This window comes from Protomyctophum parallelum (genome assembly GCF_964188405.1).
Source record: "Protomyctophum parallelum genome assembly, chromosome: 1".
NCBI classification, from domain to species: domain Eukaryota; kingdom Metazoa; phylum Chordata; class Actinopteri; order Myctophiformes; family Myctophidae; genus Protomyctophum; species Protomyctophum parallelum.
Window position 1 is genome coordinate 104431648 of NC_139697.1, and position 27872 is coordinate 104459519.

Sequence of the window (27872 nt, forward strand, 5' to 3'; positions counted from 1 at the left end):
TGTTTAATTATCTAGAATACACCTCAACGCTACCAGAGACACACTGTTTAATTATCTAGAATACACCTCAACACTACCAGAGACACAGTGTTTAATTATCTAGAACACACCTCAACGCTACCAGAGACACACTGTTTAATTATCTAGAATACACCTCAACGCTACCAGAGACACACTGTTTAATTATCTAGAATACACCTCAACGCTACCAGAGACACACTGTTTAATTATCTAGAATACACCTCAACGCTACCAGAGACACAATGTTTAATTATCTAGAATACACCTCAACGCTACCAGAGACACACTGTTTAATTATCTAGAATACACCTCAACGCTACCAGAGACACACTGTTTAATTATCTAGAATACACCTCAACACTACCAGAGACACAATGTTTAATTATCTAGAATACACCTCAACGCTACCAGAGACACACTGTTTAATTATCTAGAATACACCTCAACACTACCAGAGACACAGTGTTTAATTATCTAGAACACACCTCAACGCTACCAGAGACACACTGTTTAATTATCTAGAATACACCTCAACGCTACCAGAGACACACTGTTTAATTATCTAGAATACACCTCAACGCTACCAGAGACACACTGTTTAATTATCTAGAATACACCTCAACGCTACCAGAGACACTGTTTAATTATCTAGAATACACCTCAACGCTACCAGAGACACACTGTTTAATTATCTAGAATACACCTCAACGCTACCAGAGACACACTGTTTAATTATCTAGAATACACCTCAACGCTACCAGAGACACTCTGTTTAATTATCTAGAATACACCTCAACGCTACTAGAGTAGAGACACACTGTTTAATTATCTAGAATACACCTCAACGCAACCAGAGACACACTGTTTAATTATCTAGAATACACCTCAACGCTACCAGAGACGCACTGTTTAATTATCTAGAATACACCTCAACACTACCAGAGACACAATGTTTAATTATCTAGAACACACCTCAACGCTACCAGAGACACACTGTTTAATTATCTAGAATACACCTCAACGCTACCAGAGACGCACTGTTTAATTATCTAGAATACACCTCAACGCTACCAGAGACACACCGTTTAATTATCTAGAATACACCTCAACGCTATCAGAGACACACCGTTTAATTATCTAGAATACACCTCAACGCTACCAGAGACACACTGTTTAATTATCTAGAATACACCTCAACGCTACCAGAGACGCACTGTTTAATTATCTAGAATACACCTCAACGCTACCAGAGACACACCGTTTAATTATCTAGAATACACCTCAACGCTACCAGAGACACACTGTTTAATTATCTAGAACACACCTCAACGCTACCAGAGACGCACTGTTTAATTATCTAGAATACACCTCAACGCTACCAGAGACACACTGTTTAATTATCTAGAATACACCTCAACGCTACCAGAGACACACTGTTTAATTATCTAGAATACACCTCAACGCTACCAGAGACACACCGTTTAATTATCTAGAATACACCTCAACGCTACCAGAGACACACTGTTTAATTATCTAGAATACACCTCAACGCTACCAGAGACACACTGTTTAATTATCTAGAATACACCTCAACGCTACCAGAGACACACCGTTTAATTATCTAGAATACACCTCAACGCTACCAGAGACACACTGTTTAATTATCTAGAATACACCTCAACACTACCAGAGACACACTGTTTAATTATCTAGAATACACCTCAACGCTACCAGAGACACAATGTTTAATTATCTAGAATACATCTAGAATATAACACCTTGTCCTGCTGACAACTGGCCCTACAGAACGCTAAGAGAGAGACACACTGTTTAATTATCGGTCAAACTTACAGCTGGAATGGACCTGAAATCATTGCGTGCGCGTCATACAAGCGTCTCTTTACTCTCATGTTTAGCTCCTCGCGGCGGCCTTTAAACCGCCGCAACAGCTGCCACTAGAGGGTGCCAGAGCTCGTTGAAAGACATGTTAAATGATCTAGACTATAACATCTTGTCCTGCTGTCGACCGGCCCTACAGTTAACCGAAAACGCTACGAGACACACAATGTTTCACCCAATCTGTGCCAGAAGGAGACCATCTTGTGAATAGCTATATTGTCCAACGGGATTACGAGATTAAATTAAAAAGCATTAATCTAGAAACCTTCCCCGTGTTTCTTCACTAGTCCGATCCAGAAGAACACATTTTACCATAGTTAAGTCACCAAAAATACACAATCCCTGATTGGCCGAACAGTACGTGCTCCGCTCACGCAAGTAACGATGCCATCATCATATCGGTTTAGTTACCCATGACCTGATCTACCTTCTCCTTCTTTGACCAACAGTAAACAGGCAGAAAATAAATATCTCCCATAACTTTTCATTGGGTGGACAAGATGCATGTTTGGGTGGCGCTCTGCCAAAAAGACACACAATGTCAGATCAGAGAGTTAGCATGTGGAGGTCCCCGGTTTAGAGCCCTGTGGAACTCCACGTTTGGGAAGGACTGACGTCACGTGCGATGACGTAAGATTCGACGAAGCTCAGCTTAAAAGCTGATGACGCGATGTGGGGTCGTTAGTCCGAAGCGAGAACGACTGAGAGAAGGGATCCCGTACACCCCGAACTCTTTCACTTATTCTCAGCAGTTGTAGAAATGGCGTCCGCCAGCGGTCTCCTGTCGGAAGAGCACTTCCTGTGTTCCATCTGTATGGAGGTGTTCACTGATCCGGTCAGCACTCCATGTGGACACAACTACTGCAAAGCCTGTATCACACGTTACTGGGACACTAGTGATGTGTGCAGGTGTCCACTGTGTCAAGAAACCTTCAATAACAGACGAAAACTATATGTCAATACTTTTGTTTCTGAGATGGTTCAACAGTTCAGGTACCACAAGTTGAAAGAAGGATATGAAGCAAAGATCGAGGATGAAGTTCAGCAGATGATCCAGGAGAGACGAGAGAAGATTCAGGAGGTCAAACGCTCAGTAGAGCTCATCAGGAAAGATGCAGATGCAGTCATAGCCGTCGGTGTGCAGGTCTTCACCGCTCTGATCAGCTGTGTTGAGAGAAGCCAGGCTGAGCTCATTGGTGTGGTTGAAGAGAAGCAGAAAACAACAGAGAAACAGGCTGAAGGCTTCATTGAAGATCTGAAACAGGAAGTCACTCAGTTAGAGAAGAGAATATCTGAGCTGAAACAGATCTCACACTCTGAAGACCACCTCCACCTCCTTCAGAACTTCACATCCATCAACACAGAGTGGAGACCCTCCAAGGACTGGACAAAGGTCAAAGTCCATCAGTCTTCACATGTGGACACATTGAGGACAGCTGTGTCTCAGCTGGAGAAGACACTCGGTCAAGAGATGAAGAAGCAGCTGTGTGATGATGAGCTGAGGAGGATCCAGCAATATGAGGTGGATGTAACTCTGGAACCTGATACAGCACATCCCGGCCTCATCCTGTCTGAGGATGGAAAACAAGTGAGTTGTGGAAACGTAAGGAAGAATCTCCCTGACAACACTGAGAGATTCTCTATATGTCCCTGTGTCTTAGGAAAACAAGGATTCTCCTCAGGAAGGTTTTACTATGAGGTTCAGGTTGGAGGGAAGACTGAGTGGGATGTAGGAGTGGCCAGAGAGTCCATCAACAGGAAGGGAGACATCACACTGAAACCCAACGATGGTTACTGGACTATAGGGTTGTGGTATGGAGATGAGTACCAGGCTGCCGCTGACACTGCTGTCGACCTCCCTGTAAGAGAGAAGGTCCAGAAGGTGGGAGTGTTTGTGGACTATGAGGAGGGTCTGGTCTCCTTTTATGACGTGGAGACCAGAGTTCTCCTCTACTCCTTCACGGGCTGCTCCTTCACTGAGAGACTCTTTCCAGTCTTCGGTCCATGTGTTAATGATGGTGGTAGAAACTCTGCTCCTCTGATCATCCAAAAATCCAACCCCTCACCCCCAATGCAACTGTAATGTGATGTGATGTCTCCACCACCCCCCCCCCCGCCCCCTCCCTCTCTGTCAATACCCCTCACCCATTCTATGCTCCCCCCCCCCCCCACCCCACCCCTATCTTGCCTCTTTTTCTTTTTTTCTATGATGCAAGAAAGATGTATTTGGCGCTGCACTGTGGCGACATGGACATAAGGGCTACGCTTGCATGCGGGCCCTTTGTCTAAGACAAATGTCTTCCTCGGGAGACTAATAAAGCATATCTCTATCTCTCCTGTCAATCACATAGACTAATACTAATTTTGGCAGTTGATTGAAAAATCAGTCGATTGATTGAACAATCAAATTATTGAAAAGTCAACTGTCAACATCATCCAACTGTTAAATGCTCCTTGCACATGTATTGTATTGACATAAAGCTGTGAAATGTGTTCATTTTGCAGGCCAGTAGTTGAAGATAGTAGAATTACACCTCAACGCTACCAGAGACACACTGTTTAATTATCTAGAATACACCTCAACGCTACCAGAGACACACTGTTTAATTATCTAGAATACACCTCAACGCTACCAGAGACACACTGTATAATTATCTAGAATACACCTCAACGCTACCAGAGACACACGGTTTAATTATCTAGAATACACCTCAACACTACCAGAGACACACTGTTTAATTATCTAGAATACACCTCAACGCTACCAGAGACACACTGTTTAATTATCTAGAATACACCTCAATGCTACCAGAGACACACTGTTTAATTATCTAGAATACACCTCAACGCTACCAGAGACACACGGTTTAATTATCTAGAATACACCTCAACACTACCAGAGACACACTGTTTAATTATCTAGAATACACCTCAACGCTACCAGAGACACACTGTTTAATTATCTAGAATACACCTCAATGCTACCAGAGACACACTGTTTAATTATCTAGAATACACCTCAATGCTACCAGAGACACACTGTTTCATTATCTAGAATACATCTAGAATATAACACCTTGTCCTGCTGACAACTGGCCCTACAGAACGCTAAGAGAGAGACACACTGTTTAATTATCGGTCAAACTTACAGCTGGAATGGACCTGAAATCATTGCGTGCGCGTCATACAAGCGTCTCTTTACTCTCATGTTTAGCTCCTCGCGGCTGCCTTTAAACCGCCGCAACAGCTGCCACTAGAGGGTGCCAGAGCTGGTTGAAAGAACATGTTAAATGATCTAGACTATAACATCTTGTCCTGCTGTCAACCGGCCCTACAGTTAACCCAAAACGCTACGAGACACACAATGTTTCACCCAATCTGTGCCAGAAGGAGACCATCTTGTGAATAGCTATATTGTCCAACGGGATTACGAGATTAAATTAAAAAGCATTCATCTAGAAACCTTCCCGTGTTTCTTCACTAGTCCGATCCAGAAGAACACATTTTACCATAGTTAAGTCACCAAAGATACACAATCCCTGATTGGCCGAACAGTACGTGCTCTGCTCGCGCAAGTAACGATGCCATCATCATATCGGTTTAGTTACCCATGACCTGATCTACCTTCTCCTTCTTTGACCAACATTTAACAGGCTGAAAATAAATATCTCCCATAACCTTTGATTGGGTGGACAAGATGCATGTTTGGGTGGCGCTCTGCCAAAAAGACACACAATGTCAGATCAGAGAGTTAGCATGTGGAGGTCCCCGGTTTAGAGCCCTGTGGAACTCCACGTTTGGGAAGGACTGACGTCACGTGCGATGACGTAAGATTCGACGAAGCTCAGCTTAAAAGCCGATGACGCGATGTGGGGTCGTTAGTCCGAAGCGAGAACGACTGAGAGAAGGGATCCCGTACACCCCGAACTCTTTCACTTTTATTCTCAGCAGTTGTAGAAATGGCGTCCGACAGCCGTCTTCTGTCTGAAGAGCACTTCCTGTGTTCCATCTGTATGGAGGTGTTCACTGATCCGGTCAGCACTCCATGTGGACACAACTACTGCAAAGCCTGCATCACACGTTACTGGGACACTAGTGATGTGTGCAGGTGTCCACTGTGTCAAGAAACCTTCAATAACAGACCAAAACTATCTGTCAATACTTTTGTTTCTGAGATGGTTCAACAGTTCAGGAACCACAAGTTGAAAGAAGGATATGAAGCAAAGACTGAGGCTGAAGTTCAGCAGATGATCCAGGAGAGACAAGAGAAGATTCAGGAGGTCAAACGCTCAGTAGAGCTCATCAGGAAAGATGCAGATGCAGTCATAGCCGTCAGTGTGCAGGTCTACAGCGATCTGATCAGCTGTGTTGAGAGAAGCCAGGCTGAGCTCATTGATGTGGTTGAAGAGAAGCAGAAAACAGCAGAGAAACAGGCTGAAGGCTTCATTGAAGATCTGAAACAGGAAGTCACTCAGTTAGAGAAGAGAATCTCTGAGCTGAACCAGATCTCACACACTGAGGACCACCTCCACCTCCTCCAGAACTCCAAATCCATCAACACAGAGTGGAGACCCACCAAGGACTGGACAAAGGTCAATGTCCATCAGTCTTCACATGTGGACACATTGAGGACAGCTGTGTCTCAGCTGGAGAAGACACTCGGTCAAGAGATGAAGAAGCAGCTGTGTGACGCTGAGCTGAGGAGGATCCAGCAATATGAGGTGGATGTATCTCTGGACCCTGATACAGCACATCCCGGCCTCATCCTGTCTGAGGATGGAAAACAAGTGAGTTGTGGAAACGTAAGGAAGAATCTCCCTGACAACACTAAGAGATTCTCTAAAGCTGCCCGTGTCTTAGGAAAACAAGGATTCTCCTCAGGAAGGTTTTACTACGAGGTTCAGGTTGGAGGGAAGACTAGGTGGGGTGTAGGAGTGGCCAGAGAGTCCATCGACAGGAAGGGAGACATCACACTGAAACCCAACGATGGTTACTGGACTATAGGGTTGTGGAACGGAAATGAGTACAAGGCTGCTGCTGACCCTCGTGTCCGCCTCCCTGTAAGAGAGAAGGTCCAGACAGTGGGAGTGTTTGTGGACTATGAGGAGAGTCTGGTCTCCTTTTATGACGTGGAGACCAGAGTTCTCCTCTACTCCTTCACGGGCTGCTCCTTCACTGAGAGACTCTTTCCAGTCTTCGGTCCGTGTGTTAATGATGGTGGTAGAAACTCTGCTCCTCTGATCATCCAAAAATCCAACCCCTCACCCCCAATGCAACTGTAATGTGATGTGATGTCTCCACCCCCCCCCCCCCCCACCCCTATCTTGCCTCTTTTTCTTTTTTTCTATGATGCAAGAAAGATGTATTTGGTGCTGCACTGTGGCGACATAAATGGTAAATGGTGCATTTATATAGCGCCTTTATCCAAGGCGCTTTACAGAGATGGTGCATTACATTCACCCATTCACACACACATTCATACACCGATGGCAGCGGAAACCATGCAAGGCACCAACTAGCACATCGGGAGCAATTAGGGGTTCAGTGTCTTGCTCAAGGACACTTCGACAGTAACTCTGGGGGAGCCCGGGTTCGAACTGGCAACCTTACGGTTACCATCCAGGCACTCTACCCCTGAGCCACCGCCGACATGGACATAAGGGCTACGCTTGCATGCGGGCCCTTTGTCTAAGACTAATGTCTTCCTCGGGAGACTAATAAAGCATATCTCTATCTCTATCTCTCCTGTCAATCACATAGACTAATACTAATTTTGGCAGTTGATAAAAAAATCAGTTGATTGATTGAACAATCAAATTATTGAAAAGTCAACTGTCAACATCATCCAACTGTTAAATGCTCCTTGCACATGCATTGTATTGACATAAAGCTGTGAAATGTGTTCATTTTGCAGGCCAGTAGTTGAAGATAGTAGAATTACACCTCAACGCTATCAGAGACACACTGTTTAATTATCTAGAATACACATCAACGCTATCAGAGACACACTGTTTAATTATCTAGAATACACCTCAACGCTACCAGAGACACACTGTTTAATTATCTAGAATACACCTCAACACTACCAGAGACACACTGTTTAATTATCTAGAATACACCTCAACGCTACCAGAGACACAATGTTTAATTATCTAGAATACACCTCAACGCTACCAGGAACACAATGTTTAATTATCTAGAATACACCTCAACGCTACCAGAGACACACTGTTTAATTATCTAGAATACACCACAACGCTACCAGGAACACAATGTTTAATTATCTAGAATACACCTCAACGCTACCAGAGACACACTGTTTAATTATCTTGAATACACTCAACGCTACCAGGAACACAATGTTTAATTATCTAGAATACACCTCAACGCTACCAGAGACACACTGTTTAATTATCTAGAATACACCTCAACGCTACCAGAGACACACTGTTTAATTATCTAGAATACACCTCAACGCTACCAGAGACACACTGTTTAATTATCTAGAATACACCTCAACGCTACCAGAGACACACTGTTTAATTATCTAGAATACACCTCAACGCTACCAGAGACACACTGTTTAATTATCTAGAATACACCTCAACGCTACCAGAGACGCACTGTTTAATTATCTAGAATACACCTCAACGCTACCAGAGACACACTGTTTAATTATCTAGAATACACCTCAACACTACCAGAGACACAATGTTTAATTATCTAGAATACATCTAGAATATAACACCTTGTCCTGCTGACAACTGGCCCTACAGAACGCTAAGAGAGAGACACACTGTTTAATTATCGGTCAAACTTACAGCTGGAATGGACCTGAAATCATTGCGTGCGCGTCATACAAGCGTCTCTTTACTCTCATGTTTAGCTCCTCGCGGCGGCCTTTAAACCGCCGCAACAGCTGCCACTAGAGGGTGCCAGAGCTCGTTGAAAGACATGTTAAATGATCTAGACTATAACATCTTGTCCTGCTGTCGACCGGCCCTACAGTTAACCGAAAACGCTACGAGACACACAATGTTTCACCCAATCTGTGCCAGAAGGAGATCATCTTGTGAATAGCTATATTGTCCAACGGGATTACGAGATTAAATTAAAAAGCATTCATCTAGAAACCTTCCCCGTGTTTCTTCACTAGTCCGATCCAGAAGAACACATTTTACCATAGTTAAGTCACCAAAAATACACAATCCCTGATTGGCCGAACAGTACGTGCTCCGCTCACGCAAGTAACGATGCCATCATCATATCGGTTTAGTTACCCATGACCTGATCTACCTTCTCCTTCTTTGACCAACAGTAAACAGGCAGAAAATAAATATCTCCCATAACTTTTCATTGGGTGGACAAGATGCATGTTTGGGTGGCGCTCTGCCAAAAAGACACACAATGTCAGATCAGAGAGTTAGCATGTGGAGGTCCCCGGTTTAGAGCCCTGTGGAACTCCACGTTTGGGAAGGACTGACGTCACGTGCGATGACGTAAGATTCGACAAAGCTCAGCTTAAAAGCCGATGACGCGATGTGGGGTCGTTAGTCCGAAGTGAGAACGACTGAGAGAAGGATCCCGTAAAGCCCGAACACTTTTATTCTCAGCAGTTGTAGAAATGGCGTCCGCCAGCGGTCTCCTGTCGGAAGAGCACTTCCTGTGTTCCATCTGTATGGAGGTGTTCACTGATCCGGTCAGCACTCCGTGTGGACACAACTACTGCAAAGCCTGTATCACACGTTACTGGGACACTAGTGATGTGTGCAAGTGTCCACTGTGTCAAGAAACCTTCAATAACAGACGAAAACTATATGTCAATACTTTTGTTTCTGAGATGGTTCAACAGTTCAGGTACCACAAGTTGAAAGAAGGATATGAAGCAAAGACCGAGGCTGAAGTTCAGCAGATGATCCAGGAGAGACAAGAGAAGATTCAGGAGGTCAAACGCTCAGTAGAGCTCAGCAGGAAAGATGAAGATGCAGTCATAGCCGTCAGTTTGCAGGTCTACAGCGATCTGATCAGCTGTGTTGAGAGAAGCCAGGCTGAGCTCATTGGTGTGGTTGAAGAGAAGCAGAAAACAACAGAGAAACAGGCTGAAGGCTTCATTGGAGATCTGAAACAGGAAGTCACTCAGTTAGAGAAGAGAATCTCTGAGCTGACACAGATCTCACACTCTGAAGACCACCTCCTTCAGAACTTCACATCCATCAACACAGAGTGGAGACCCACCAAGGACTGGACAAAGGTCAAAGTCCATCAGTCTTCACATGTGGACACATTGAGGACAGCTGTGTCTCAGCTGGAGAAGACACTCGGTCAAGAGATGAAGAAGCAGCTGTGTGATGCTGAGCTGAGGAGGATCCAGCAATATGAGGTGGATGTATCTCTGGACCCTGATACAGCACATCCCCTCCTCATCCTGTCTGAGGATGGAAAACAAGTGAGTCGTGGAAACGTGAGGAAGAATCTCCCTGACAACACTAAGAGATTCTCTAAATGGGCCCGTGTCTTAGGAAAACAAGGATTCTCCTCAGGAAGGTTTTACTATGAGCTTCAGGTTGGAGGGAAGACTGAGTGGGATGTAGGAGTGGCCAGAGAGTCCATCGACAGGAAGGGAGACATCAGACTGAAACCCAACGATGGTTACTGGACTATAGGGTTGTGGAACGGAAATGAGTACTACGCTGCTGCTGACCCTGATGTCATCCTCCCTGTAAGAGAGAAGCTCCAGAAAGTGGGAGTGTTTGTGGACTATGAGGAGGGTCTGGTCTCCTTTTATGACGTGGAGACCAGAGTTCTCCTCTACTCCTTCACGGGCTGCTCCTTCACTGAGAGACTCTTTCCATTCTTCTGTCCTTGTCCTAGTTATGATGATGATGATGCTCCTCTGATTATCTCTCCTGTCAATCACACAGACTAATACTAATTTTGGCAGTTGATTGAAAAATCAGGCCAGTAGTTGAAGATCTCCACTGAACCTTCAGAGTTAAAATGGGCTTCACGCGGCGTTACATATAAAAACAACAAGATGAAGCCTGTCAGTCCTTGAATTGTAAATCGCCATCTTTCTAGATCCGTTTGGGCCCAGCTGGCCAATTGGCTGGCCCAGACAACGAGGCGGGACTTCCCCCCCTTCTTCTACGTTGGTTTCTATTTTGACTCGAACGGGGGGTGGCTCCCGATCATAGACTGTAACGGTAGCCACGCCCCTCAGAACATACGCGACTTTATGGTCATTCTTTTAATTAATGGGACCATAATTTTCCAGGCGAAAGGGCCTTTCTGTGTGGAGTTTGCATGTTCTCCCCGTGTCCCCTAGGGTAGGTACCCTCACAAAAAACATTCCGTAATCCTGGTCTCTAAAACTACCTCCCCCTGGCCAGCCTGATGGAGGGGAAAGGAACTGGTCGGAATAACGTGTCCCTTCCACGCGCTAAGTCCGGCCGGGGAAATCCCCCTCTGTCAGGTGAAAAGAAGCAGACTCCTCATGCATAGAAGGAGGCATGAGGTCACCGTGGAAGTGTAGCGCCCAGGATTACATTAGATAATTGGCACTGGGCGAAAAGAAAACTGGGTTACAAAATCGTGGGATAAAAAAAAAAAAAAAAAGGTAATACAGTCTAGGTGAAGTTGGGCCCAAATACATGGACCTCTATGGAGACCCAATGACAGCGCCACAACAGGCCATTATATGAACTTTCAGGAAGTTAGTGGCTTCACGAAATATCTGTCTGACTGCCCCCCTGGTTAAATATCTGTCTGACTGCCCCCCTGGTTAAATATCTGCCTGACTGCCCCCCTGGTTAAATATCTGCCTGACTGCCCCCCTGGTTAAATATCTGTCTGACTGCCCCCCTGGTTAAATATCTGTCTGACTGCCCCCCTGGTTAAATATCTGTCTGACTGCCCCCCTGGTTAAATATCTGTCTGACTGCCCCCCTGGTTAAATATCTGTCTGACTGCCCCCCTGGTTAAATATCTGTCTGACTGCCCCCCTGGTTAAATATCTGTCTGACTGCCCCCCTGGTTAAATATCTGTCTGACTGCCCCCCTGGTTAAATATCTGTCTGACTGCCCCCCCTGTGCTGCACCTGTGATGTTCCTTTTTACTGACACCAAGTTTGACACCTGTCACCTTAAGTGAGTGATGTCATTGCTTGGTTTTACCATTAGGTCAGACAGCCTACAAAAAGGATGCTTTCTCATTTGTGTTCATAAAGATAGCCTGATGAAGGCCCAAACGTTGCGGTTTCCCTGAAATAAAAAGTTGTGTTTGTTCCTTTTTCACTGACACCAAGTTTAAAATAAGAATTGAATGCACAGAATATATCGATACGAAGCAACTGAAAAACACATTATTTCAATGGTAGTGGAGACAGACCTTAGAGTATATATATTTATAGAGAAGGCACCCAGAGGAAACCCTGAGGCGAAATGGACATAGTGGCCGAATGAAGGTATTGCAGCCTGGCCCCAAACACATGAACGCGCTGTCCGTTGACTATCATTGTACACGTTCACGACGGACGCACACTCGTGCGCGTTCAACGGCAGCGCGTTCATGTGTTTGGGGGCCACTCACCATTGCAATCCGTCCCAGAATGCACTCTGTTCCTACCAGGAAGGAGGAGTGAAATCGCCTCATGCGCTTTTGAGCAACTTAATGCAAGTGGACGGGAGGAGAACTCGGGTGTCTTCTCTATTCATATATACTCTGACAGACAGACAGACAGACAGACAGACAGACAGACAGACAGACAGACAGACAGACAGACAGACAGACAGACAGACAGACAGACAGACAGACAGACAGACAGACAGACAGACAGACAGACAGACAGACAGACAGACAGACAGACAGACAGACAGACAGACAGACAGACAGACAGACAGACAGACAGACAGACAGACAGACAGACAGACAGACAGACAGACAGACAGACAGACAGACAGACAGACAGACAGACAGACAGACAGACAGACAGACAGACAGACAGACAGACAGACAGACAGACAGACAGACAGACAGACAGACAGACAGACAGACAGACAGACAGACAGACAGACAGACAGACAGACAGACAGACAGACAGACAGACAGACAGACAGACAGACAGACAGACAGACAGACAGACAGACAGACAGACAGACAGACAGACAGACAGACAGACAGACAGACAGACAGACAGACAGACAGACAGACAGACAGACAGACAGACAGACAGACAGACAGACAGACAGACAGACAGACAGACAGACAGACAGACAGACAGACAGACAGACAGACAGACAGACAGACAGACAGACAGACAGACAGACAGACAGACAGACAGACAGACAGACAGACAGACAGACAGACAGACAGACAGACAGACAGACAGACAGACAGACAGACAGACAGACAGACAGACAGACAGACAGACAGACAGACAGACAGACAGACAGACAGACAGACAGACAGACAGACAGACAGACAGACAGACAGACAGACAGACAGACAGACAGACAGACAGACAGACAGACAGACAGACAGACAGACAGACAGACAGACAGACAGACAGACAGACAGACAGACAGACAGACAGACAGACAGACAGACAGACAGACAGACAGACAGACAGACAGACAGACAGACAGACAGACAGACAGACAGACAGACAGACAGACAGACAGACAGACAGACAGACAGACAGACAGACAGACAGACAGACAGACAGACAGACAGACAGACAGACAGACAGACAGACAGACAGACAGACAGACAGACAGACAATTACCTCTTCACAGTTCTGGAGCTCTTTCACCCAGAAGCGTGCACGCTGGAAACTGCTGCTGTCCGTCAGATCTACAAAACATCAGACACAGAATGACACACTATACACTACCTACTGTCTGTCTGTCAGATCTACAAAACATCAGACACAGAATGACACACTATACACTACCTACTGTCTGTCTGTCAGATCTACAAAACATCAGACACAGAATGACACACTATACACTACCTACTGTCTGTCTGTCAGATCTACAAAACATCAGACACAGAATGACACACTATACACTACCTACTGTCTGTCAGATCTACAAAACATCAGACACAGAATGACACACTGGTTGTTTGGAGGGGATTAGATCTGACACACTACGACACTACAGTCATATTCATGAGGAATACGGTGGTTTTAGTAACTCATTAACTTTAACACACTACGACACTACAGTCATATCCATGAGGAATACGGTGGTTTTAGTAACTCATTAACTTTAACACAGTGTTATAACTATAAGTAAACATACAGTTTGTATCCAATGACACATAGAGGTCTTTGACATGGCAAAGCAACCGACACACCCGGCAAATTACTTTTATGATCAGTGACAGTCATTAATCTGATGATGTGACATACAGTCATTAATCTGATGATGTGACATACAGTCATTAATCTGATGATGTGACATACAGTCATTAATCTGATGATGTGACATACAGTCATTAATCTGATGATGTGACATACAGTCATTAATCTGATGATGTGACATACAGTCATTAATCTGATGATGTGACATACAGTCATTAATCTGATGATGTGACATACAGTCATTAATCTGATGATGTGACATACAGTCATTAATCTGATGATGTGACATACAGTCATTAATCTGATGATGTGATATACTAGCCATGGTTCATGACTCTCGTATTCATACCAGAGTCATGGTTTAACTGCACCCTGTTTTTGGCGCTCGCTACATTTACAACTTTTACGTACATATAAACATTCTGAATTGAAATATAAAGTACTCACAATTTGTCCCACGGGTGTTAGTTAGTTGCAGCTCCAGCGATTAGAATTTCTGCATCCCGCGTTGTTTAATAAAAAGCATTTTTATCCGAGGTGTTATTTTGCCATTGGCTTTCAACTACGCGCCCCTATCGGTCGGGAGGAGGGTGGCACTCGGTGTGTTCGATATAGACACGCTGACCGCCCTGCCAATACAGATTAATAGGCGAGTGCGCTCCCGGTGTGCAACTGTGGATTTCCCAAACGAACCCCGTTTGAAAAAAGTAGCCGGGGAGCTCGGATAAAAATGCTTTTTATTAAACAACGCGGGACGCAGCAATTCTAATCGCTGGCGCTGCTACTAACTAACAACCGTGGGACACTACTTTTACTACGTAAAAGTTGTAAATGTATCGAGCGCAAAAAACAGGGTGCAGTTACTTCATGACTGTCATGATAATCATCATGGCAGTCACGTTTCAGGGCTAGTGACATGCAGTCATTTATCTACTAATTCATTTTCATGACAACAGCTGCATTGTGGTGAACTTTCTTTCTATGTGTCGTGCGAGACAACATTGATTTGCACACAGCTGTAGCAAATCACGATTTGTTTCCTTTTTCCTCACCAATGTTCTGCCATTATGCCAATTCATTGCTGTTGTGTCACTCAAACCCATACTCATAACAACCCATTCTAGGCGGAGGGAACGCCTTTTGGTGTTAGCATTATGCTATTCTTTAGCTATTGAAAAATAGCAGACCTACAAGCTCATGCTTATAGGTCTGATATTTTTGAAAAAATCGAAGAACGACTGACATAGAAACATAGCTTTTTTCAGAAAACTGTCAAAAAAGGATGTAGAAGACATTTTTAGAATCTGATCTCAGGTCAGAATGGGATAATAAACAGCTAAACAGAAAAGCGAAAGTGTCTGCACATGGGGGTTTTCAACAGGTGGTCCGTGGACCACTGGTGGTCCGTGGAGGTATTGCATGTGGTCCCTGACCATGCATTTAGTAATGTAGGATTTGTTGATTTGTTTTAAATGTTCTTTCCACTAGTTGAGAAACCGTGAACTGAATGACCTGGTGACCTGTGATGAGTCCATCCATGTAGTCATTTAAGTTGGAGTTCAAGAAATTCAACAGAAAAAGGGAGTTAAGATTCTCAAGAAGGGGGAAATGCACCGGATTGTCTGGTTAAGTCATTATTATTAGGACATTTTACCAGTAGTAGTCAACGGTTGAGAAACAGTGGGATGTATACACATGAGATGCATAGCAAGTGTTAACTTACAAAAGCACTAATCTTATCCCATATCCCCACCCAACACAATAATGGTCCCCAGGTTGATTCTAAGTCAGGGTGGTGGTCCCCAGGTTGATTCTAAGTCAGGGTGGTGGTCCCCAGGTTGATTCTAAGTCAGGGTGGTGGTCCCCAGGTTGATTCTAAGTCAGGGTGGTGGTCCCCAGGTTGATTCTAAGTCAGGGTGGTGGTCCCCAGGTTGATTCTCAGTCAGGGTGGTGGTCCCTGGTTGATTCTCAGCCAGGGTGGTGGTCCCCAGGTTGATTCTAAGTCAGGGTGGTGGTCCCCAGGTTGATTCTCAGCCAGGGTGGTGGTCCCTGGTTGATTCTCAGCCAGGGTGGTGGTCCCCAGGTTGATTCTAAGTCAGGGTGGTGGTCCCCAGGTTGATTCTCAGTCAGGGTGGTGGTCCCCAGGTTGATTCTCAGCCAGGGTGGTGGTCCCTGGTTGATTCTAAGTCAGGGTGGTGGTCCCTGGTTGATTCTAAGTCAGGGTGGTGGTCCCTGGTTGATTCTCAGTCAGGGTGGTGGTCCCCAGGTTGATTCTATAGTCAGGGTGGTGGTCCCTGGTTGATTCTAAGTCAGGGTGGTGGTCCCCAGGTTGATTCTAAGTCAGGGTGGTGGTCCCCAGGTTGATTCTATAGTCAGGGTGGTGGTCCCCAGGTTGATTCTAAGTCAGGGTGGTGGTCCCTGGTTGATTCTAAGTCAGGGTGGTGGTCCCCAGGTTGATTCTATAGTCAGGGTGGTGGTCCCTGGTTGATTCTCAGTCAGGGTGGTGGTCCCTGGTTGATTCTCAGTCAGGGTGGTGGTCCCCAGGTTGATTCTATAGTCAGGGTGGTGGTCCCTGGTTGATTCTAAGTCAGGGTGGTGGTCCCCAGGTTGATTCTAAGTCAGGGTGGTGGTCCCCAGGTTGATTCTAAGTCAGGGTGGTGGTCCCCAGGTTGATTCTATAGTCAGGGTGGTGGTCCCCAGGTTGATTCTAAGTCAGGGTGGTGGTCCCTGGTTGATTCTAAGTCAGGGTGGTGGTCCCAGGTTGATTCTCAGTCAGGGTGGTGGTCCCAGGTTGATTCTAAGTCAGGGTAGTGGTCCCCAGGTTGATTCTTAGTCAGGGTGGTGGTCCCCAGGTTGATTCTAAGTCAGGGTGGTGGTCCCCAGGTTGATTCTAAGTCAGGGTGGTGGTCCCCAGGTTGATTCTAAGTCAGGGTGGTGGTCCCCAGGTTGATTCTAAGTCAGGGTGGTGGTCCCCAGGTTGAGTCTAAGTCAGGGTGGTGGTCCCCAGGTTGATTCTCAGTCAGGGTGGTGGTCCCCAGGTTGATTCTAAGTCAGGGTGGTGGTCCCCAGGTTGATTCTATAGTCAGGGTGGTGGTCCCCAGGTTGATTCTAAGTCAGGGTGGTGGTCCCCAGGTTGATTCTAAGTCAGGGTGGTGGTCCCCAGGTTGATTCTAAGTCAGGGTGGTGGTCCCCAGGTTGATTCTATAGTCAGGGTGGTGGTCCCCAGGTTGATTCTAAGTCAGGGTGGAGGTCCCAGGTTGATTCTCAGTCAGGGTGGTGGTCCCAGGTTGATTCTAAGTCAGGGTAGTGGTCCCCAGGTTGATTCTTAGTCAGGGTGGTGGTCCCCAGGTTGATTCTAAGTCAGGGTGGTGGTCCCCAGGTTGATTCTAAGTCAGGGTAGTGGTCCCCAGGTTGATTCTAAGTCAGGGTGGTGGTCCCCAGGTTGATTCTCAGTCAGGGTGGTGGTCCCCAGGTTGATTCTAAGTCAGGGTGGTGGTCCCCAGGTTGATTTTAAGTCAGGGTGGTGGTCTCCAGGTTGATTCTAAGTCAGGGTGGTGGTCCCCAGGTTGATTCTAAGTCAGGGTGGTGGTCCCCAGGTTGATTCTCAGTCAGGGTGGTGGTCCCCTGGTTGATTCTAAGTCAGGGTGGTGGTCCCCAGGTTGATTTTAAGTCAGGGTGGTGGTCTCCAGGTTGATTCTAAGTCAGGGTGGTGGTCCCCAGGTTGATTCTAAGTCAGGGTGGTGGTCCCCAGGTTGATTCTAAGTCAGGGTGGTGGTCCCCAGGTTGATTCTCAGTCAGGGTGGTGGTCCCCAGGTTGATTCTCAGTCAGGGTGGTGGTCCCCAGGTTGATTCTAAGTCAGGGTGGTGGTCTCCAGGTTGATTCTAAGTCAGGGTGGTGGTCCCCAGGTTGATTCTAAGTCAGGGTGGTGGTCCCCAGGTTGATTCTAAGTCAGGGTGGTGGTCCCCAGGTTGATTCTCAGTCAGGGTGGAGGTCCCCAGGTTGATTCTCAGTCAGGGTGGTGGTCCCCAGGTTGATTCTAAGTCAGGGTGGTGGTCCCCAGGTTGATTCTCAGTCAGGGTGGTGGTCCCCAGGTTGATTCTAAGTCAGGGTGGTGGTCCCCAGGTTGAGTCTAAGTCAGGGTGGTGGTCCCCAGGTTGATTCTAAGTCAGGGTGGTGGTCCCCAGGTTGAGTCTAAGTCAATGTGGTGGTCCCCAGGTTGAGTCTAAGTCAGGGTGGTGGTCCCCAGGTTGATTCTAAGTCAGGGTGGTGGTCCCCAGGTTGATTCTAAGTCAGGGTGGTGGTCCCCAGGTTGATTCTAAGTCAGGGTGGTGGTCCCCAGGTTGAGTCTAAGTCAGGGTGGTGGTCCCCAGGTTGATTCTAAGTCAGGGTGGTGGTCCCCAGGTTGATTCTAAGTCAGGGTGGTGGTCCCCAGGTTGAGTCTAAGTCAGGGTGGTGGTCCCCAGGTTGAGTCTAAGTCAGGGTGGTGGTCCCCAGGTTGATTCTAAGTCAGGGTGGTGGTCCCCAGGTTGATTCTCAGCCAGGGTGGTGGTCCCTGGTTGATTCTCAGTCAGGGTGGTGGTCCCCAGGTTGATTCTAAGTCAGGGTGGTGGTCCCAGGTTGATTCTCAGTCAGGGTGGTGGTCCCAGGTTGATTCTAAGTCAGGGTGGTGGTCCCCAGGTTGATTCTAAGTCAGGGTGGTGGTCCCTGGTTGATTCTATAGTCAGGGTGGTGGTCCCCAGGTTGATTCTATAGTCAGGGTGGTGGTCCCCAGGTTGATTCTAAGTCAGGGTGGTGGTCCCCAGGTTGAGTCTAAGTCAGGGTGGTGGTCCCCAGGTTGATTCTATAGTCAGGGTGGTGGTCCCCAGGTTGATTCTAAGTCAGGGTGGTGGTCCCCAGGTTGAGTCTAAGTCAGGGTGGTGGTCCCCAGGTTGAGTCTAAGTCAGGGTGGTGGTCCCCAGGTTGAGTCTAAGTCAGGGTGGTGGTCCCCAGGTTGATTCTAAGTCAGGGTGGTGGTCCCCAGGTTGAGTCTAAGTCAGGGTGGTGGTCCCCAGGTTGATTCTAAGTCAGGGTGGTGGTCCCCAGGTTGAGTCTAAGTCAGGGTGGTGGTCCCCAGGTTGAGTCTAAGTCAGGGTGGTGGTCCCCAGGTTGAGTCTAAGTCAGGGTGGTGGTCCCCAGGTTGAGTCTAAGTCAGGGTGGTGGTCCCAGGTTGAGTCTAAGTCAGGGTGGTGGTCCCCAGGTTGAGTCTAAGTCAGGGTGGTGGTCCCCAGGTTGATTCTAAGTCAGGGTGGTGGTCCCCAGGTTGATTCTCACCCAGGGTGGTGGTCCCCAGGTTGATTCTCAGTCAGGGTGGTGGTCCCCAGGTTGATTCTAAGTCAGGGTGGTGGTCCCCAGGTTGATTCTAAGTCAGGGTGGTGGTCCCCAGGTTGAGTCTAAGTCAGGGTGGTGGTCCCCAGGTTGATTCTAAGTCAGGGTGGTGGTCCCCAGGTTGATTCTAAGTCAGGGTGGTGGTCCCCAGGTTGATTCTAAGTCAGGGTGGGGGTCCCCAGGTTGATTCTCAGTCAGGGTGGTGGTCCCCAGGTTGATTCTAAGTCAGGGTGGTGGTCCCTGGTTGAGTCTAAGTCAGGGTGGTGGTCCCCAGGTTGATTCTCAGTCAGGGTGGTGGTCCCCAGGTTGATTCTCAGTCAGGGTGGTGGTCCCCAGGTTGAGTCTAAGTCAGGGTGGTGGTCCCCAGGTTGATTTTAAGTCAGGGTGGTGGTCCCCAGGTTGATTCTAAGTCAGGGTGGTGGTCCCCAGGTTGATTCTAAGTCAGGGTGGTGGTCCCCAGGTTGAGTCTAAGTCAGGGTGGTGGTCCCCAGGTTGATTCTAAGTCAGGGTGGTGGTCCCCAGGTTGATTCTAAGTCAGGGTGGTGGTCCCCAGGTTGAGTCTAAGTCAGGGTGGTGGTCCCCAGGTTGATTCTAAGTCAGGGTGGTGGTCCCCAGGTTGATTCTAAGTCAGGGTGGTGGTCCCCAGGTTGAGTCTAAGTCAGGGTGGTGGTCCCCAGGTTGAGTCTAAGTCAGGGTGGTGGTCCCCAGGTTGATTCTAAGTCAGGGTGGAGGTCCCCAGGTAGATTCTAAGTCAGAGTGGTGGTCCCCAGGTTGATTCTAAGTCAGGGTGGTGGTCCCCAAGTTGATTCTAAGTCAGGGTGGTGGTCCCCAGGTTGATTCTCAGTCAGGGTGGTGGTCCCCAGGTTGATTCTAAGTCAGGGTGGTGGTCCCCAGGTTGATTCTCAGTCAGGGTGGTGGTCCCCAGGTTGATTCTCAGTCAGGGTGGTGGTCCCCAGGTTGATTCTAAGTCAGGGTGGTGGTCTCCAGGTTGATTCTAAGTCAGGGTGGTGGTCCCCAGGTTGATTCTAAGTCAGGGTGGTGGTCCCCAGGTTGATTCTAAGTCAGGGTGGTGGTCCCCAGGTTGATTCTCAGTCAGGGTGGAGGTCCCCAGGTTGATTCTCAGTCAGGGTGGTGGTCCCCAGGTTGATTCTAAGTCAGGGTGGTGGTCCCCAGGTTGATTCTCAGTCAGGGTGGTGGTCCCCAGGTTGATTCTAAGTCAGGGTGGTGGTCCCCAGGTTGAGTCTAAGTCAGGGTGGTGGTCCCCAGGTTGATTCTAAGTCAGGGTGGTGGTCCCCAGGTTGAGTCTAAGTCAATGTGGTGGTCCCCAGGTTGAGTCTAAGTCAGGGTGGTGGTCCCCAGGTTGATTCTAAGTCAGGGTGGTGGTCCCCAGGTTGATTCTAAGTCAGGGTGGTGGTCCCCAGGTTGATTCTAAGTCAGGGTGGTGGTCCCCAGGTTGAGTCTAAGTCAGGGTGGTGGTCCCCAGGTTGATTCTAAGTCAGGGTGGTGGTCCCCAGGTTGATTCTAAGTCAGGGTGGTGGTCCCCAGGTTGAGTCTAAGTCAGGGTGGTGGTCCCCAGGTTGAGTCTAAGTCAGGGTGGTGGTCCCCAGGTTGATTCTAAGTCAGGGTGGTGGTCCCCAGGTTGATTCTCAGCCAGGGTGGTGGTCCCTGGTTGATTCTCAGTCAGGGTGGTGGTCCCCAGGTTGATTCTAAGTCAGGGTGGTGGTCCCAGGTTGATTCTCAGTCAGGGTGGTGGTCCCAGGTTGATTCTAAGTCAGGGTGGTGGTCCCCAGGTTGATTCTAAGTCAGGGTGGTGGTCCCTGGTTGATTCTATAGTCAGGGTGGTGGTCCCCAGGTTGATTCTAAGTCAGGGTGGTGGTCCCCAGGTTGAGTCTAAGTCAGGGTGGTGGTCCCCAGGTTGATTCTATAGTCAGGGTGGTGGTCCCCAGGTTGATTCTAAGTCAGGGTGGTGGTCCCCAGGTTGAGTCTAAGTCAGGGTGGTGGTCCCCAGGTTGAGTCTAAGTCAGGGTGGTGGTCCCCAGGTTGAGTCTAAGTCAGGGTGGTGGTCCCCAGGTTGATTCTAAGTCAGGGTGGTGGTCCCCAGGTTGAGTCTAAGTCAGGGTGGTGGTCCCCAGGTTGATTCTAAGTCAGGGTGGTGGTCCCCAGGTTGAGTCTAAGTCAGGGTGGTGGTCCCCAGGTTGAGTCTAAGTCAGGGTGGTGGTCCCCAGGTTGAGTCTAAGTCAGGGTGGTGGTCCCCAGGTTGAGTCTAAGTCAGGGTGGTGGTCCCAGGTTGAGTCTAAGTCAGGGTGGTGGTCCCCAGGTTGAGTCTAAGTCAGGGTGGTGGTCCCCAGGTTGATTCTAAGTCAGGGTGGTGGTCCCCAGGTTGATTCTAAGTCAGGGTGGTGGTCCCCAGGTTGAGTCTAAGTCAGGGTGGTGGTCCCCAGGTTGAGTCTAAGTCAGGGTGGTGGTCCCCAGGTTGATTCTAAGTCAGGGTGGTGGTCCCCAGGTTGATTCTCAGCCAGGGTGGTGGTCCCTGGTTGATTCTCAGTCAGGGTGGTGGTCCCCAGGTTGATTCTAAGTCAGGGTGGTGGTCCCAGGTTGATTCTCAGTCAGGGTGGTGGTCCCAGGTTGATTCTAAGTCAGGGTGGTGGTCCCCAGGTTGATTCTAAGTCAGGGTGGTGGTCCCCAGGTTGAGTCTAAGTCAGGGTGGTGGTCCCCAGGTTGAGTCTAAGTCAGGGTGGTGGTCCCCAGGTTGAGTCTAAGTCAGGGTGGTGGTCCCCAGGTTGATTCTAAGTCAGGGTGGTGGTCCCCAGGTTGATTCTAAGTCAGGGTGGTGGTCCCCAGGTTGAGTCTAAGTCAGGGTGGTGGTCCCCAGGTTGAGTCTAAGTCAGGGTGGTGGTCCCCAGGTTGATTCTAAGTCAGGGTGGTGGTCCCCAGGTTGATTCTCAGCCAGGGTGGTGGTCCCTGGTTGATTCTCAGTCAGGGTGGTGGTCCCCAGGTTGATTCTAAGTCAGGGTGGTGGTCCCAGGTTGATTCTCAGTCAGGGTGGTGGTCCCAGGTTGATTCTAAGTCAGGGTGGTGGTCCCCAGGTTGATTCTAAGTCAGGGTGGTGGTCCCCAGGTTGAGTCTAAGTCAGGGTGGTGGTCCCCAGGTTGAGTCTAAGTCAGGGTGGTGGTCCCCAGGTTGAGTCTAAGTCAGGGTGGTGGTCCCCAGGTTGAGTCTAAGTCAGGGTGGTGGTCCCAGGTTGAGTCTAAGTCAGGGTGGTGGTCCCCAGGTTGAGTCTAAGTCAGGGTGGTGGTCCCCAGGTTGATTCTAAGTCAGGGTGGTGGTCCCCAGGTTGATTCTAAGTCAGGGTGGTGGTCCCCAGGTTGATTCTCAGTCAGGGTGGTGGTCCCCAGGTTGATTCTAAGTCAGGGTGGTGGTCCCCAGGTTGAGTCTAAGTCAGGGTGGTGGTCCCCAGGTTGATTCTAAGTCAGGGTGGTGGTCCCCAGGTTGAGTCTAAGTCAATGTGGTGGTCCCCAGGTTGAGTCTAAGTCAGGGTGGTGGTCCCCAGGTTGATTCTAAGTCAGGGTGGTGGTCCCCAGGTTGATTCTAAGTCAGGGTGGTGGTCCCCAGGTTGATTCTAAGTCAGGGTGGTGGTCCCCAGGTTGAGTCTAAGTCAGGGTGGTGGTCCCCAGGTTGATTCTAAGTCAGGGTGGTGGTCCCCAGGTTGATTCTAAGTCAGGGTGGTGGTCCCCAGGTTGAGTCTAAGTCAGGGTGGTGGTCCCCAGGTTGAGTCTAAGTCAGGGTGGTGGTCCCCAGGTTGATTCTAAGTCAGGGTGGTGGTCCCCAGGTTGATTCTCAGCCAGGGTGGTGGTCCCTGGTTGATTCTCAGTCAGGGTGGTGGTCCCCAGGTTGATTCTAAGTCAGGGTGGTGGTCCCAGGTTGATTCTCAGTCAGGGTGGTGGTCCCAGGTTGATTCTAAGTCAGGGTGGTGGTCCCCAGGTTGATTCTAAGTCAGGGTGGTGGTCCCTGGTTGATTCTATAGTCAGGGTGGTGGTCCCCAGGTTGATTCTAAGTCAGGGTGGTGGTCCCCAGGTTGAGTCTAAGTCAGGGTGGTGGTCCCCAGGTTGATTCTATAGTCAGGGTGGTGGTCCCCAGGTTGATTCTAAGTCAGGGTGGTGGTCCCCAGGTTGAGTCTAAGTCAGGGTGGTGGTCCCCAGGTTGAGTCTAAGTCAGGGTGGTGGTCCCCAGGTTGAGTCTAAGTCAGGGTGGTGGTCCCCAGGTTGATTCTAAGTCAGGGTGGTGGTCCCCAGGTTGAGTCTAAGTCAGGGTGGTGGTCCCCAGGTTGATTCTAAGTCAGGGTGGTGGTCCCCAGGTTGAGTCTAAGTCAGGGTGGTGGTCCCCAGGTTGAGTCTAAGTCAGGGTGGTGGTCCCCAGGTTGAGTCTAAGTCAGGGTGGTGGTCCCCAGGTTGAGTCTAAGTCAGGGTGGTGGTCCCAGGTTGAGTCTAAGTCAGGGTGGTGGTCCCCAGGTTGAGTCTAAGTCAGGGTGGTGGTCCCCAGGTTGATTCTAAGTCAGGGTGGTGGTCCCCAGGTTGAGTCTAAGTCAGGGTGGTGGTCCCCAGGTTGATTCTAAGTCAGGGTGGTGGTCCCCAGGTTGATTCTCAGCCAGGGTGGTGGTCCCTGGTTGATTCTCAGTCAGGGTGGTGGTCCCCAGGTTGATTCTAAGTCAGGGTGGTGGTCCCAGGTTGATTCTCAGTCAGGGTGGTGGTCCCAGGTTGATTCTAAGTCAGGGTGGTGGTCCCCAGGTTGATTCTAAGTCAGGGTGGTGGTCCCCAGGTTGAGTCTAAGTCAGGGTGGTGGTCCCCAGGTTGAGTCTAAGTCAGGGTGGTGGTCCCCAGGTTGAGTCTAAGTCAGGGTGGTGGTCCCCAGGTTGAGTCTAAGTCAGGGTGGTGGTCCCAGGTTGAGTCTAAGTCAGGGTGGTGGTCCCCAGGTTGAGTCTAAGTCAGGGTGGTGGTCCCCAGGTTGATTCTAAGTCAGGGTGGTGGTCCCCAGGTTGATTCTAAGTCAGGGTGGTGGTCCCCAGGTTGAGTCTAAGTCAGGGTGGTGGTCCCCAGGTTGAGTCTAAGTCAGGGTGGTGGTCCCCAGGTTGATTCTAAGTCAGGGTGGTGGTCCCCAGGTTGATTCTCAGCCAGGGTGGTGGTCCCTGGTTGATTCTCAGTCAGGGTGGTGGTCCCCAGGTTGATTCTAAGTCAGGGTGGTGGTCCCAGGTTGATTCTCAGTCAGGGTGGTGGTCCCAGGTTGATTCTAAGTCAGGGTGGTGGTCCCCAGGTTGATTCTAAGTCAGGGTGGTGGTCCCTGGTTGATTCTATAGTCAGGGTGGTGGTCCCCAGGTTGATTCTATAGTCAGGGTGGTGGTCCCCAGGTTGATTCTAAGTCAGGGTGGTGGTCCCCAGGTTGAGTCTAAGTCAGGGTGGTGGTCCCCAGGTTGATTCTATAGTCAGGGTGGTGGTCCCCAGGTTGATTCTAAGTCAGGGTGGTGGTCCCCAGGTTGAGTCTAAGTCAGGGTGGTGGTCCCCAGGTTGAGTCTAAGTCAGGGTGGTGGTCCCCAGGTTGAGTCTAAGTCAGGGTGGTGGTCCCCAGGTTGATTCTAAGTCAGGGTGGTGGTCCCTGGTTGATTCTATAGTCAGGGTGGTGGTCCCCAGGTTGATTCTAAGTCAGGGTGGTGGTCCCCAGGTTGAGTCTAAGTCAGGGTGGTGGTCCCCAGGTTGATTCTATAGTCAGGGTGGTGGTCCCCAGGTTGATTCTAAGTCAGGGTGGTGGTCCCCAGGTTGAGTCTAAGTCAGGGTGGTGGTCCCCAGGTTGAGTCTAAGTCAGGGTGGTGGTCCCCAGGTTGAGTCTAAGTCAGGGTGGTGGTCCCCAGGTTGATTCTAAGTCAGGGTGGTGGTCCCCAGGTTGAGTCTAAGTCAGGGTGGTGGTCCCCAGGTTGATTCTAAGTCAGGGTGGTGGTCCCCAGGTTGAGTCTAAGTCAGGGTGGTGGTCCCCAGGTTGAGTCTAAGTCAGGGTGGTGGTCCCCAGGTTGAGTCTAAGTCAGGGTGGTGGTCCCCAGGTTGAGTCTAAGTCAGGGTGGTGGTCCCAGGTTGAGTCTAAGTCAGGGTGGTGGTCCCCAGGTTGAGTCTAAGTCAGGGTGGTGGTCCCCAGGTTGATTCTAAGTCAGGGTGGTGGTCCCCAGGTTGATTCTAAGTCAGGGTGGTGGTCCCCAGGTTGAGTCTAAGTCAGGGTGGTGGTCCCCAGGTTGAGTCTAAGTCAGGGTGGTGGTCCCCAGGTTGATTCTAAGTCAGGGTGGTGGTCCCCAGGTTGATTCTCAGCCAGGGTGGTGGTCCCTGGTTGATTCTCAGTCAGGGTGGTGGTCCCCAGGTTGATTCTAAGTCAGGGTGGTGGTCCCAGGTTGATTCTCAGTCAGGGTGGTGGTCCCAGGTTGATTCTAAGTCAGGGTGGTGGTCCCCAGGTTGATTCTAAGTCAGGGTGGTGGTCCCCAGGTTGAGTCTAAGTCAGGGTGGTGGTCCCCAGGTTGAGTCTAAGTCAGGGTGGTGGTCCCCAGGTTGAGTCTAAGTCAGGGTGGTGGTCCCCAGGTTGATTCTAAGTCAGGGTGGTGGTCCCCAGGTTGATTCTAAGTCAGGGTGGTGGTCCCCAGGTTGAGTCTAAGTCAGGGTGGTGGTCCCCAGGTTGAGTCTAAGTCAGGGTGGTGGTCCCCAGGTTGATTCTAAGTCAGGGTGGTGGTCCCCAGGTTGATTCTCAGCCAGGGTGGTGGTCCCTGGTTGATTCTCAGTCAGGGTGGTGGTCCCCAGGTTGATTCTAAGTCAGGGTGGTGGTCCCAGGTTGATTCTCAGTCAGGGTGGTGGTCCCAGGTTGATTCTAAGTCAGGGTGGTGGTCCCCAGGTTGATTCTAAGTCAGGGTGGTGGTCCCCAGGTTGAGTCTAAGTCAGGGTGGTGGTCCCCAGGTTGAGTCTAAGTCAGGGTGGTGGTCCCCAGGTTGAGTCTAAGTCAGGGTGGTGGTCCCCAGGTTGAGTCTAAGTCAGGGTGGTGGTCCCAGGTTGAGTCTAAGTCAGGGTGGTGGTCCCCAGGTTGAGTCTAAGTCAGGGTGGTGGTCCCCAGGTTGATTCTAAGTCAGGGTGGTGGTCCCCAGGTTGATTCTAAGTCAGGGTGGTGGTCCCCAGGTTGATTCTCAGTCAGGGTGGTGGTCCCCAGGTTGATTCTAAGTCAGGGTGGTGGTCCCCAGGTTGAGTCTAAGTCAGGGTGGTGGTCCCCAGGTTGATTCTAAGTCAGGGTGGTGGTCCCCAGGTTGAGTCTAAGTCAATGTGGTGGTCCCCAGGTTGAGTCTAAGTCAGGGTGGTGGTCCCCAGGTTGATTCTAAGTCAGGGTGGTGGTCCCCAGGTTGATTCTAAGTCAGGGTGGTGGTCCCCAGGTTGATTCTAAGTCAGGGTGGTGGTCCCCAGGTTGAGTCTAAGTCAGGGTGGTGGTCCCCAGGTTGAGTCTAAGTCAGGGTGGTGGTCCCCAGGTTGATTCTAAGTCAGGGTGGTGGTCCCCAGGTTGATTCTCAGCCAGGGTGGTGGTCCCTGGTTGATTCTCAGTCAGGGTGGTGGTCCCCAGGTTGATTCTAAGTCAGGGTGGTGGTCCCAGGTTGATTCTCAGTCAGGGTGGTGGTCCCAGGTTGATTCTAAGTCAGGGTGGTGGTCCCCAGGTTGATTCTAAGTCAGGGTGGTGGTCCCTGGTTGATTCTATAGTCAGGGTGGTGGTCCCCAGGTTGATTCTAAGTCAGGGTGGTGGTCCCCAGGTTGAGTCTAAGTCAGGGTGGTGGTCCCCAGGTTGATTCTATAGTCAGGGTGGTGGTCCCCAGGTTGATTCTAAGTCAGGGTGGTGGTCCCCAGGTTGAGTCTAAGTCAGGGTGGTGGTCCCCAGGTTGAGTCTAAGTCAGGGTGGTGGTCCCCAGGTTGAGTCTAAGTCAGGGTGGTGGTCCCCAGGTTGATTCTAAGTCAGGGTGGTGGTCCCCAGGTTGAGTCTAAGTCAGGGTGGTGGTCCCCAGGTTGATTCTAAGTCAGGGTGGTGGTCCCCAGGTTGAGTCTAAGTCAGGGTGGTGGTCCCCAGGTTGAGTCTAAGTCAGGGTGGTGGTCCCCAGGTTGAGTCTAAGTCAGGGTGGTGGTCCCCAGGTTGAGTCTAAGTCAGGGTGGTGGTCCCAGGTTGAGTCT

At 49.5% G+C, this 27872-nt stretch overlaps 3 protein-coding genes across 3 annotated transcripts in view; 2 read left to right on the plus strand and 1 right to left on the minus strand.

Moving 5' to 3' along the window:
* The window catches only part of rab24 (RAB24, member RAS oncogene family), a 105647-nt gene that overhangs the window by 9878 nt on the left and 67897 nt on the right, over nt 1–27872 (minus strand). The window contains exon 5 of the mRNA XM_083772924.1: nt 13704–13771. Coding sequence (XP_083629050.1) covers nt 13704–13771 — 68 coding nt within the window. The remainder of the gene's footprint in view (nt 1–13703; nt 13772–27872) is intronic.
* LOC310871177 (uncharacterized protein) lies at nt 2681–7202 on the plus strand (the record flags this gene model as incomplete). The annotated part of the gene is made up of 2 exons (XM_083782666.1): nt 2681–3941; nt 5872–7202. The coding sequence occupies 2 exons, from the start codon at nt 2681–2683 to the stop codon at nt 7200–7202; spliced, it is 2592 nt and encodes an 863-aa protein (XP_083638792.1).
* Nucleotides 9545–10846, plus strand: LOC310871188 (zinc finger protein RFP-like; the record flags this gene model as incomplete). The annotated part of the gene is made up of 1 exon (XM_083782677.1): nt 9545–10846. One exon carries the CDS (start codon nt 9545–9547, stop codon nt 10844–10846), a length of 1302 nt encoding a protein of 433 aa, XP_083638803.1.